Raw genomic sequence first — 12,788 nt, 5'->3', positions numbered from 1 at the left:
TTCATCAGAATAATAGAAGATTTTCTTTGCGCTGAAGCATCGTGGGGGTTTCCAGTGTTTTCTGTTGAGGATCTCTAATGAAATGTTTCCAATAAAAAATGTATGCATATCTGCTGAGTCTGTGTACATTTCTTTCATAAATGTTAAAAATATTATGATCTACTTTTACAAAATGCACCCATGACGAGTGCGTGTGAGTAAACCAGATAAACTCATTCAAAAGGAAATGCTTGGAGAGTAAACACTTACAATACAAACTGCAAGGTACCATAAAAATAATGAAGTAGGAACAAAGTCACTTCAGTTTGAGGAAATGTTGGGCTTTATAGATCTTACTAAAGAAAACGTTATATTTTATGGATTGTGAAGCAGACATTATTTACTTTTCTCTCTGCTGCCACCATTCAACAGGTCACTTTATCGTGTGTGTCTGTTTTGCAGTAAAATCCCTCACTCAAGGATTTAAAATAGAGTTAGCCATAAAAAAATGATCAATAGGAGGAAGAATCACCTCCTTTGAACTTTGTCAAATTAAGGATTTTACTACAGATTCATAAAGATACAGCCAGTGTCATGCTGGTACAGCTGCTACACACATCAACAGTTTTCTTGGAAGCAATAAATTATGTAAGCCTTTACAAGTGACTTTACTGTGATTGATTGTTTAGATTCTGTTTTTCTATTGATTGTGTTTAAATCCTCTTTTTATTTATTCTTCTCTAAAACCCACTTTTTAAAAAAAAATATTTTATGTGCTAAAGTATCATAAAACGTGACGTCCCAGAAACAACAACGAAACAAACTTTCTACGGTCTGATGGATGCAAATGATGGAAGCCAGATTGTTTATTTAGAAAACCCACTTTTTTAAGAATAAAAGACACCGTTGATCCAAAAGTCAATGTTGTAAACATAAAAGAAATGCAGAGGAAACACAGTTATTTTACGTTAAAATGTTTCTAATCTCTTCCTTATGTTTTGGTTGTGGATCAGTTTTTAGCAAATGCAGAACAACTTATTTGTATGATCTGATGCATTATGCTTCAACATGATGTTCATGTCAGCATTTTGTTTTTATAGTAAATTATCAGAGCATCTTTTTCTGGGGGGGAGGGGGGTCCATCCGTTCTTTAAAGATTTCTGGGATTAATTCAAGGGAAGAACCGCGATAGCAGAAAAATATTTGAGTCGATTGGACTCCGTGTTTTGGCCAGTTATAACTGCGAGAGATAAACAGCTTCAGTTTTGTCTAAAGCGCTAAAACGGGTCAGGAAGTCAGGTTACCCACTCCACCTCACAGCAGCGTCTTCTGGCTCTTTTCTCCTGTTTGATGAATCAACATAACCCAGATATCAGCAACGAGCTTTGGTGGCGGGATGCACCCATAGCGTGATTGTGCTGTCTCACAGCAATGATGTAAGATCAGCGCCATAGATTTCACCTCGCAGGAGCGGCCAAAGTCCAAAAGAAAAAGGGTTTTGAACCGCGTCTTAGGTAATCTGAAAACCCCAAATTGTCTTCTCTTTGCTTTGTGTGAAATTTCAAAGTGAACACACAGTCCAACAGTGATGTTTGCCACAGGTAACACACCTGTCAGGCACACTGCCTCACCTCTGCAAACAGAATATGTGTTCAGGATAAATAATTGCTCATTCAAATGGTATATTTACTCTTTAATGTTTACCTTCCAATTCCCAAAAAGATCAGACTTAGCTCGGAAACTGAAGGATTTGTGTCAGGCTCTTAAAGTTTGGCGGTTCACTTTTACCATCATCAATGTTTCAAACAATCCAGACCCCAAACAGTGTTCTCTGTGTAGGAAATCGGGAGTTTCTAGGAGAACGGGGCGGTAAAAGTCGTGCTTAAAGAGGCAGAAGAGCCGCTGTTGGTGTTTTGATGTTTGCTGTACTCTGACTTCCTCTGTAACATGATGAGGTGTGGATTTGTCAAGGCTCTCATTGTCCACCATTGCACTTTTTGTTTTATTTGCAGATGACACCAACTGTGAAGGCTTTGTCTTAACCTTCATTAAACAACCTCTCATAAAACCTGCCAAACCTGATGCTAACCTAACCAAACTGCTTGATTGCTTCAAGTCCTTAGCACTCATAAAGATAAAAGTGAAGGTTGCTTTACAGAAAGGCACACTTTATGGCACAAGACAGATATGTAAAAAATAAAACAACTATTACAGTGAAATTGGAGCCACAGAGTTTTCAAACAAGAAAACTAAGTTAGAATTTTACTCTTCAAATGTAGAGGAGAAAGCCAACTCCATTCACTTCCACAATGTTAAACTAACAGAGGAACGAATTCAGGCTCTGCACCTTAAAAAGCAAGGTCAAAACAGTGACTGATCCACACTGCCCTCTAGCGGTCACAGACAGCATTGCATGGAAACTCAGGATGCTGTCAGCTCCCATGAATGATCCGGCAGCACATTTTGCTGCATAAATTATTGTCCTTTTATGGAAGCACTGTCTGAGAAGTATATTTACATTCACGTGGCTATCTCTCAACCACACTAAAAAGCAATTATTATTGATTCCAGCTTCACAAACTTTACTGAACGCTCACTTTGATGAGTTTAACGCCGAAAGTCTGTTTTACCCGCACGGTCTGAACAAGGAAAAAATCTCAGCAACTGTATCACTAGTTGCATAGTCAAAGCAACAATAAAGCAGATCGCCAATAAACTACCTAAAAAGCAGAATACTGCACAGAATCTTTTTCTTTTTCATCATTTCATCAGAAAATACTGAGCTTCATAACTTGGCAAAAACTCAGTCAAATAAACAATGTGGTAAAATGATTAGAAACCCCAAAATATAATGCAACTCTCCATTCCAAATAGTCATTTACACGTCAGAAACATAAAAGAAAAACTGCCTCATTGAATTCCCACGTAAAGCAGTCAGGCTCCATCAATGTTTTTCTCCTTTAAGGCTTCCTCACACGCTAGAGAGGAAAAAAAAAATCTGGACTCTGAGAGGCACTGTCCAGCCTTTTGTCACATTTCCAATCAACACACATGACATGAGCACTCCCATCTGCACTACATCCCATTCTGCAGTCTGCACACGTCACAAAAATACAGTTGTGGACAAAATTGTTGGTACCCCACAGTCAAAGAAAGAAAGAAAGTCCACAATGCTCACTGAAATGACTTGAAACCTTCAAAAGTAACAATAAATTAAAATTTATTGAAAATTAAACAATCAAAATCAGCTATAACTTTTGAGTTGTTGATTAACAGAATTATTTAAAAAAACAAACTAATGAAATAGGGCTGGACAAAAATGATGGTACCTCCATAAAAGACTGAGAACTAATTGCCCAGGGGGTCATGATGAACTCAGGTCTGTCCTTTAATTGACATCACAGCTGTTTTCAAACCTATAATCAGTCAGTCTGCCTATTTAAAGGGAGACAAATAGTCACGTTGCTGTTTGGTTAAAAGGTGTGAACCACACTGAACATGGACAACAGAAAGTCAAGGAGAGAATTGTCCCAGGACATTAGAAATAAAATTATGGACAAACAACATAAAGGTAAAGGCTATAAAACCATCTCTAAGCAGCTTGAAGTTCCTGTGATGACAGTGGCACATATTATTCAGAAGTTTAAGACCCACGGGACTGTAGCCAACCTCCCTGGACGAAGAGGAACATTAATGACAAATTGAGGAGACGGATAGTTGGAACTGTATCCAAAGAGCCCAGAACAACCTCCAAAGACATTAAAGGTGAACTCCTAGATCAAGGTACATCAGTGTCAGATCGCACTATTCATGGTTGTTTGAGCCAGAGTGGACTTCATGGGAGACGACCAAGGAGGACACCACTGTTGAAAAGAAATCATCAAAAAGCCAGACTGGAATTTGCAAAAATGCATGTTGACAAGCCACAAAGCTTCTGGGAAAATGTCCTTTGGACAGATGAGACAAAACTGGAGCTTTTTGGTGAGACACATCAGCTCTATGTTGGTAGACTCAAAAATGAAGCATACAACCAAAAGAACACTGTCCCTACTGTGAAACATGGAGGAGGCTCAGTTCTGTTTTGGGGCTGCTTTGCTGCATCTGCCACAGGGTGTCTTGAAGTTGTACAAGGTAAAATGAAATCTCCAGATTATCAAGGCATTCTGGATAGAAATGTGCTGCCTAGTGTCAGAAAGCTTTGTCTCAGTTGCAGGTCATGGGTCTTCCAACAGGACAACCATCCAAAACACACAGCCAAAAAACTCCCAAGAATGGCTCAGAGAAAAGCGCTGGACTATTCTGAAGTGGCCTTCTATGAGCCCAGATCTGAATCCCATTGAACATCTGTGGAAGGAGCTGAAACACGCCATTTGGAGAAGACACCCATCAAACCTGAGACAACTGGAGCAGTTTGCTCATGAGGAGTGGGCCAAAATACCCGTGGACAGGTGCAGAAGGCTCATTGACAAATACAGAAACCGTTTCATTGCAGTGATTGCCTCAAAAGGTTTATTAAGTTATGGGTACCATCATTTTTGTCCAGCCCTATTTCATTAGTTTTTTGTTTTTTTTAATAATTCTGCTAATCAACAACTCAAAAGTAATGGCTGATTTTGATTGTTTACTTTTCAATAAATTTTAATTTATTGTTACTTTTGAAGGTTTCAAGTCATTTCAGTGAACATTGTGGACTTTCTTTCTTTAACTGAACAATTTTGTCCACCACTGTACGTTTCCAATGCTAAACTGATCCTCCTGCAGCCAGGAGGGTCAAGAGCTTGAAAAGACTAGACCAGAAAAGACTCAACGGACACATTTCTTACATCCAGAAACAGAAAATAAAACTTCATAACTGATGCGTGTTTATTTGAACACGTGTTGGTTTGTGAAAACCCACTCCAATGAAAATGCTGTCTTTGGTGTTTTTGACATGTTCATCTTTCTAATGATGGAGGATAAAGATAAAAGTTTAACAAAAAATGGAATTTGAAAAAGATCCAACGATATCGCTTGCCATTTTTGTTTCACCGTTGGGGGTGTGAGGGGCTTTAAGCTAGCAGGAGGGAGCGTAAACAGATGATGGGAAGTAAGGGTGGGCTCACTCCGCGTAAACGGTCCCGCCCACAAAGCAGAGGTGAATTTCGAATGAACTCAGGATGCGTTTAAACTACGTCCCAGAAAATGACAGTTTTTGTTTTTTTAGCTAAAAACAGCATAATCCTAATTAAACGACCACTGGGAACGCTTTGGAAATAGATCAGAAGATGATCGGAGTGGGACTTTAAAAAGTGTCGGTATAAAGACATATTTCACAAAAGTGCGTATATTTTTCCTCTGTCTTAAGTTTATTCAGTCCCACTGATCGTCAAAACAACAAACTAATCGTTTGTATCTTTACCGTCTGCAGGATCAAAACTTTATTTTGAAGCAAAACAAGGCCAAAAAAAAAAACGGACCGAGAAATTCCCCAAATCTTAACCCAATTAGACAAACTTTAGAGAGACAACTTAAATAAGACCTTGTCATTTTAACAGGACTTTTCAAAAAAATAGATTTTGTAACTTATAACTCATAGATTTTTTTTTTAAATCTTCTTTCTCAGATTTTTTCCCCTTTTTCTGTTTTTCAGAAAAGCATCCAGTTGTTTTAGGGAGAAAACCATCGCCGCTCATTCTCACCTTTGACAAGTGCCAAAGCCTTTCTAAATGATTCTAGGAAACACAACATCCCGTTCTCCGTTCCAATGTGGGTTCTAAGAAAGCTCTGCTTGTTAATGCATTGATATAATGAACTCCAAGACATGGGCTTCCAGGCTGGGCGTGGATAATAACAGTCAGTGGACTGACAGAAAGAAACCTAAAAATAACTTACACTTGAAAAAGCTATCTCCCGCATTTAAAAAAACAAACAAAAAAAACTCTTATTTACTGGCCCAGACTATAACTGAAGTATGTACTGTATAAACGAGGCCCACATCCAGATTCTATGCAGCTAAATTTAACCTCTCTTGAAATGTTTATCGTGAAGCTGCAAAGAACAGGACTCTGCAGGGACAAAGGCGCTTAATAAAGACCAACGTGGAGAAAACATGGAGAAGGAGGCCGGTCCAATGTCCTTCAAACCCAGTGCAGCTCCCTTTGGTGGAACTCATCCAAGTATTGAGACAATTACCACCCAGCTATCTGCATCATAAATTTGAGAACAACGCATGCTCCGGTCCCTCCTGTGTGTGATTGCATTGACTGGGAACCGACAGTGTGGCAAAGGTCAGCAATGGCCAATGATAAAGCTCATTTAGACAGAAGCAAAGTTCAGGAAGACGAGGCAGGCGCCGTGTGCGTCCAGATGAGCAAGACTTTCCAAAACGTGCGTTCTGCCGGTGAAGGACAGCGGCGCCGAAAGCAAACAAACGCTGAAACAATTCATCACCACGGCACTCAGAGGTGACTTCCAGCAGGTTACAGGCCGCCGCCTCCTCTCTGTCCGCCGCTGCAGCCTGTTGATCGAGCTTGTGAAGGTGATAAGGTGTGACACGGCCGGTTCAGGACATCGCTGCCACAAATAACATCTCAATCGCAGCGCAGAGGCAGATCCACAAGACCAAACAATAAGGGAACTTCCTTCCCTGAAATCATAGGAATTTCCGGTTCCTGCGCCTGTGTTCTTGTAGAATGAAGCCTATAGGGATAGTTGTGTCGTCCTTCACCCCCCAAACACGTTTGACACAAGGGTTTCTTGTTGCTTTGAAAGTATAGATACAATGTAAAAGATGCTGACAAAGAAAAGTGCATTTTCACCCAACAATAAAAGGCTCTTCTCTTTCTATTGTTTATAAAACCCCTGATTTACAAGCCAGATCTAAACGCATCTCCATTTTAAAAAAAAAAACGTTTTTCAGCTTTCATGATGCCAAAAAACAGCAAATACAAACAAAAAAATGTGGTTATATAATCATTACAAAGTGAGATTAAAGCCCATTGCAAAAACCTGGATTAGAATGAACTTGCATTGATTTTTAAAACATCACACATTTGTTATTCAATCATTTTTGGTGTCTCTTTTTTTTTTTGCGTACAGATCTATCTTTCTATCCAATGAGTGTGAGGTGATGAGATCCATTTAGCCTTCATCTGTGGTTCTGCAGAAAAATCCCGTCCGGCCTGGGCTCCAGCCAGGCTGTGGATGAGTGTGTGGCACCTGCGTCTATCATTATTTAACTGAATACCTGCAGTAAATACAAACTGATAAAGTGACCCAGATTGGCTGGCATACGTCGTCTTGAAACGCAACACTATTTGAAAGGTGTCCAGTTGCAGAGGAACAAAAACCACCTCAGTTCCCCATCATGCAACAGGAGTCCCACTGGAGACCTGCAAAGAGCTCTGGGGGCCTCTTCAGGAAGCCCTTCAGGGGTCTGGGGCTCGTGTAGAGGGGTCCCAAAAGGAGCAGGACTCCAGAGAGGTGGGAGGCGTCCAAACCGAACTCGGTTAAACATGCCACATCCTTTCAGCGCTGGCTCGTGAACGAATGCATGGCGGCTCCCTGTGAGGCTTCATTAGGCCGGGTCGTTTCTTCCTTTAGTGTCATTAGCAACAACTGTGTAAACAGGAAATCAAATTGGTGGCCTTTTATGATGGAGAGAGAAGAAGCTCTGCACTTTTTAGGGTTAAATAAATACACTCTGTGTGGAATCAAGTGGGACAACAAGCCTGAAATGAGTCCTGGTTTATTCTGCTAGTGGTGACATGCATTTTCCTCATCAAGCTGCACTGACTGTAACCATTCCCTCCCCCAAAGTTGAAGACATGAAGCGAAACACTGTGGGTGTTTGCAGCTCTGCTGCAGCCTGAAAACTCAATCTGTGTTGGTTAGCACTGCTATGATACATGCGCTTCCAATAGAGCTGAATTCAAAGGCCGCTCTTTGGATCTGCCAAACATTTCCAGACGACATTTAACGCTTCAGTTTTGTTCGTTTGCACACACACACAAAAAAAATGTGAGAAGAAAAGAATATCTGTGGTGTAAAATGGACTCATGTTTTTGTTTGGAAACCCATAAGACAAAGCAATGCTGATCATTGACTGTCACACAAAACAATGACCCCCCCACAGGAGAAATAATGACGGCCTTTGGGGAACAGGATGACTCATTCCAAACACACGGCTGTGGGGCTATAGTTTTAGCTAAAGATGTTCGGGGCAAACAAATAAAACTTGACTTTGCCAAGCAGCCTCTTGAGTCAACAAAGCGCTCCGCTTTGAACAGTAAATAAAGAACTTATGGATCAAGCAGAGGAATTCCACAAACCCCATGAATTACCGGTATTTGTGTTACGGGACTTTGTCTCATGTCAACAGCACCGTTTGGGATTTTTATGAAAGCACAGTCACCTTTTCAAACTGTCCTGTGCTGTATTACTGTGTCGAGATTCAAATAGGGGAAAATCTGGTTATTTTGTGGACACACACTGGACTGAAAAGTTATTTATTAAAACCGATTCTGATGTTTCAAAATCAAAATATCTGTTTTGAATGTCTCCTGGTAAAGGTTGGCAGACTAAAGGCTTTCTCTCACTCTTAAAACACTTGATGGGACACATTTTTGGGTCAATGTAATTTTTTTTTTTTTTTTGGGGGGGGGGGTCATTTCAACACAATCTAAGTTTTTTCCTGCCTTTTAAAAAAGTTTGACCTCAAAGTTGGGGTAAAAACATCCTAACTTGGGTTGTTTTGGACAATGGAGAGATCTTTGTTTTGGCTGACTTTTGGGTTAAAGTAATGAAAAATAAGACATTTGTATAGAATGATAGATACTCTGATGGGAAAACTCGGATTCCTCCTGCTTGCTGAGTAACAGCATAAAGAACATAATGTACTGAAAAGATGAAAAGTGTATCTGTGACGAGGATCTGTTCACGCAGAGGATTCCTCTCAAACGGGCCCGTTTGGTGTGAAGAGGTCAGCTTCGTCTACACACTTGTGATTTGTCCCTCAGCAGATGTCACACCCTTATTTATCCGGCTCCTGTGCTCCTCTCACCCGCCTATGCGGGTCCGTTTGGACCGCCAACACAACGCCTGCGTGGCTTTCCTCCACAGTCCCCAAAACGTGCGGGGATCAGGACAGGGACGCGCGCGCGGGGGTGACGGTTCTGCACCGACAACCCACAGATCAGATGCGGCCGAAGGCCTCGGCAGACGGCCCGGTTTGTGGACGTTTGGGGTTCCTAATAATAAAACAAGCAAACCGGAGGGAAGCACCTACCGAGCAGCAGCAGCCGGTGCGTCTGTTTGTACTCCCGTTTGAGCTCCCTCAGCACCCGGTCAATGTTCTTACTGACTTTCTTCGCCTCCTTCTCGGCCTCCTTCTCCTCCACCAGCAGTTTGTCCCAGTTTTTCTGCTTTTGGGTGCTGGTTTTCTGTAGCAGCTGCAAGCGGCGGCCGCGGTCCTTTCCTGCGCCTTTCCCGGTGCCGCCGCCGCCCCCATTCTGGATGAGAACACCGTCGGTGCCGGAGTCTCCACGACGGTGCTCCCCAGCCGAGAGCCTGGCAGAGTCCCCGGGGCGCACCAGGCCCCCGCCGCCGCGTAGCGACGAAGTCTCCCCGCATCCCCCGGTGTCCTCCTGGCGCGATCCCCCGGCGCGAGTCGGCGCGGCGGCGTCGGGAGGCTGGTCCGAGTCCGATGTGGCGTTGGAGATGGAGCCGCTCAGATCCCCGAAGAGCCGGGGGCGCAGACTGTAGCACAGCCCCATGATGAAACCAAGATCTGCCCGTCAGTGGGATTTCTCATAAATTAAAAAATCAAAAGGATCGCAGATGCGCAGTCAGCCCTAACGAGCCATCGCGTCATTGGCGTCTCCGCCGCGCGGTTTCAATCCGAATCTGAGCCCGACGTGTGAATGAAGTCCGCTCCGACATTTGCTAGATGTCATTTTGCATTTTCCTCAGTCAGCCGTCGCTTCGTAGTTCGTGGATCACCTGATCCTTCAGCGGACACTGCGGGTCCACCACCTTACCGTAAGCACCCCAAAGCGCCGCCGCGGACGAGCGCGCACGGCGCGGCGCTCACTCCCAGCGATCCGCCTGCGCGGCTGTTAGGGGCAATGCGCGGCGCGTCACGCTACTACAGCAAAGCCATTTCAAGAATGCTCTTCATCATTCTCATTCCGCGCGTTTCGTGTCTGCATTCTGGAGCTCTGGCGCGCGCGGGAGGAGGGACGGCTGCACGTTAACGGGACACGCTCCTTCGGAAAACCAACGACCCTTCTCATGGGATCCCATCTTCCCCTGACATGTTGATCAACTTTCAAATGTTGAAGAAAAACGCAGAATTCTGGGTTCTCCTGGTGCGCGCGCTCCAGTTCAGCAAATCCCAGGATCGCCAGGGAAATCCTTCTGGAAAACTGTCAGTCAAATGAATTTCAGTCACTACAAACTTAATGAGCTGAAGTACCAAAAACTCACTTAAGTACTTACCGGTACTTTGAGTGACTGCTTTTCTTCTGCTGTGGATCTCTAAAGTCGTTTGAGTTCCTGTTTTTAGTAAATTATTAGTTCTTGATTTCACACTGTTGGTATATTTTGTTTCATAACAGAATATAAACATCATTTTTGCTTAAGAGATGGAAATGAAGTTCCAATGCTAAATTATTTGACTTTCAGTTTTTCTTTTTTTTAAATCTGAGGAATTTCGTATTTTTCTTTTCCAGATGTTTGTTTTATTCAAAAAAACCGAATCAGGTCACAGTTTTAACATTTTATTGTAAATGGACAAACCAAAGAGAATGCCAGTGCATCAAAACTTTTTGTTGAGTGACTTTAAATATGCCAAGAAGCTGGAAATTGAACATTAAACTCCATGTTCTCAGGTGGTTGACATGTCCAGCATCCAGCAGCTCCATCCATCAGGCATCCAACGGATGGATTCTTTTCTGCAGGAGGTTTTTAGTCTCTTATTTGACAGTCTTGCTTCAGTCCTCTCAGGTATTTGGGGGACGTTTTAAACCTTAAATGTCTCCGTCGGCCTGCAGGTGAGGTTTTCATTTCACCAAACCACTGAAAAATACTTCTTTCCTTTCAGACCTGCTGAGGTCAGATGTGACCCACGTGACCCGGTTTCCACTGAGGAATAGCTGTCACCCAGATGACAATGATGCTGAGGAATCCAGTGGAGGCAAAGCTCGGAAGTGCTGCAGCGGGATCGAGATGGTTGGATATATTTGATTGTTCTGTGTGCTGTTCTCAGACAGACCAACACCTCCATCCTTCTGAGGAGGAGGAGGAGGTGCAGAACAGAACAGACCAGTTCAGCGCAGGATGGACATGAGTATCGTAAGCAGGCTACCCCCCACTGGTCGGAGTCTGTAACTGCAGCTCGGTTATTTAAAAAAAAATCCAAACAACAGTTTGAGAGCAGTAGTGTGAAATCCACTTGCAGAATTTGCCCTTTCTTTTAGCCTTTCTTCCTGTTATTTGAGGCATGAGCCTTTGGCCTGAGGGTTGCCGGTTTAAAGTCCAGCTACCCCACCATGAAGGTCGGTCAGTGGTTATGTTTATTGCCCTATAGGCCCTGATTTGTGTAGATAAAACAGTTTAGATCGACTCAGTCTCATGAGTTCAAAAGCAAAAGGCGTTTGTTTAAGCGGAACAAAGTTTCCTTTGATTTGTATTCAAGTATTTGTGTTTTTATGTTGATGGTAGGGCTGCTTGACTGAATAAATCTGGAGAAAACTCAACAAAAACTGACACTGACAGGCCGAACGGCTAAAGCTCAAGTTGAATGCGAGCTTCTCTTCAATACTCCAAAAACAATCTTCACCAGCATGAGTCCACTGCAAAACAAACAAAAGAAGGATAAGAGACGTTCAACAGATTCAGACCGCAGTCTTACTTATCAGGAGGGGAGTTACCTGGTTAAGGTCATGAATCCAGCTGGCATGAACTTCCCTGAGCTGAGGAATCTCAGTCCCATCACCACAGCCAGCGTTCCCGCTGCACCTTCATCAGAAACGGCAGGGAGTTTGAGAAAGCCGCAGCTTTCCAGACACGCCAAGCTCAGTCTTAATACACGCAGCCACTCACCGAAGGAAACCAGCACATTCCTGGGGTTCTGAGACGTGCGATAAGCGCCCAGAGCAGCCAGCAGGCCGAACAGGAGCCCTGCTGCCAGCGAGGTGGCACTTCCTGGAAAAGACGGGTCTTTCGTGAGTCCAGGAAAAATCTTCACCACCATCTTTCATTAGAGAAACTCGGCAAACTCATGTGTTGCACCTCTGCATGTGTTTGTGTGACATAATGTCTGATCTGTGTGGGGCGGCCGTCTCTTATTAGTTAAGAATAATAAACTGATTTCCCAGCATCCTCCATCGTAGCCCTGCTTCAACACCCAAACCGACAGGCAGCAAACATAGATGTATACAACAAATTCTAAATGGATAGTCCGCATGGTTGTCTGCTCTCACACACAGATGGAAATTCACCAGAATGAGTGTTTATCTAACAGGGTCTGAACACAATTAGTTGTTGCTCACATACCTGCTTTCAGGTAACCCACAACTCCCCCTGCTGACACCAGAGCAGCATACATGAACCCAGTCCAGTCGACGGCCATGGCCTCCGATTTAACGATTAACGCTTTTCAACCAGAAGTTTGGCTCCACCGAAGTTCAGACAAATGTACGACTAAATTCAATTTTCATTACAAAAATTAGCGACTGAACAACTATCACCCGACAATAAAACTAACTTCGGTTCCAGGCATTTTCAAAGATTACCGGAAACCATTCACTTCCTGGGTGGACTTGTGACTT

At 43.1% G+C, this 12,788-nt stretch overlaps 2 protein-coding genes and 1 long non-coding RNA gene across 4 annotated transcripts in view; 1 reads left to right on the top strand and 2 right to left on the bottom strand.

The window, feature by feature from the left end:
- Nucleotides 1–9,970, bottom strand: part of gnal2 (guanine nucleotide binding protein (G protein), alpha activating activity polypeptide, olfactory type 2) — a 48,013-nt gene extending 38,043 nt beyond the window's left edge. Inside the window, exon 1 of the mRNA XM_023964944.2 lies at nt 9,245–9,970. Within this exon, the coding sequence (XP_023820712.1) occupies nt 9,245–9,731 (487 nt within the window). The 5' untranslated portion in view covers nt 9,732–9,970. The remainder of the gene's footprint in view (nt 1–9,244) is intronic.
- Nucleotides 9,031–11,192, top strand: LOC144986852 (uncharacterized). 2 transcript variants are annotated; one of them, XR_013650713.1, is made up of 3 exons: nt 9,031–9,260; nt 10,848–10,962; nt 11,060–11,192. It is a non-coding gene; the product is annotated as an uncharacterized LOC144986852 (long non-coding RNA). The 2 variants fall into 2 exon arrangements; XR_013650712.1 differs by lacking the exon at nt 9,031–9,260 and adding an exon at nt 10,252–10,384.
- On the bottom strand, nt 10,721–12,781 carry LOC101171110 (transmembrane protein 14C-like). Its single transcript, XM_004078609.5, has 4 exons — nt 12,514–12,781; nt 12,061–12,162; nt 11,889–11,976; nt 10,721–11,810 (listed from the first exon to the last, which is right to left on the bottom strand). Exons 1-4 carry the CDS (start codon nt 12,587–12,589, stop codon nt 11,750–11,752), a joined length of 327 nt encoding a protein of 108 aa, XP_004078657.1. The 5' UTR covers nt 12,590–12,781; the 3' UTR covers nt 10,721–11,749.
- Between the last annotated feature and the right edge of the window lie 7 nt (nt 12,782–12,788).

The sequence above is a fragment of the Oryzias latipes genome, chromosome 17 (assembly GCF_053564925.1).
Source record: "Oryzias latipes strain Hd-rR chromosome 17, Olatipes_Hd-rR_3.1".
NCBI lineage: Eukaryota > Metazoa > Chordata > Actinopteri > Beloniformes > Adrianichthyidae > Oryzias > Oryzias latipes.
The sequence above is the reverse complement of the archived record's forward strand: the minus strand, read 5'-3'. Positions and strand labels throughout refer to the sequence as shown.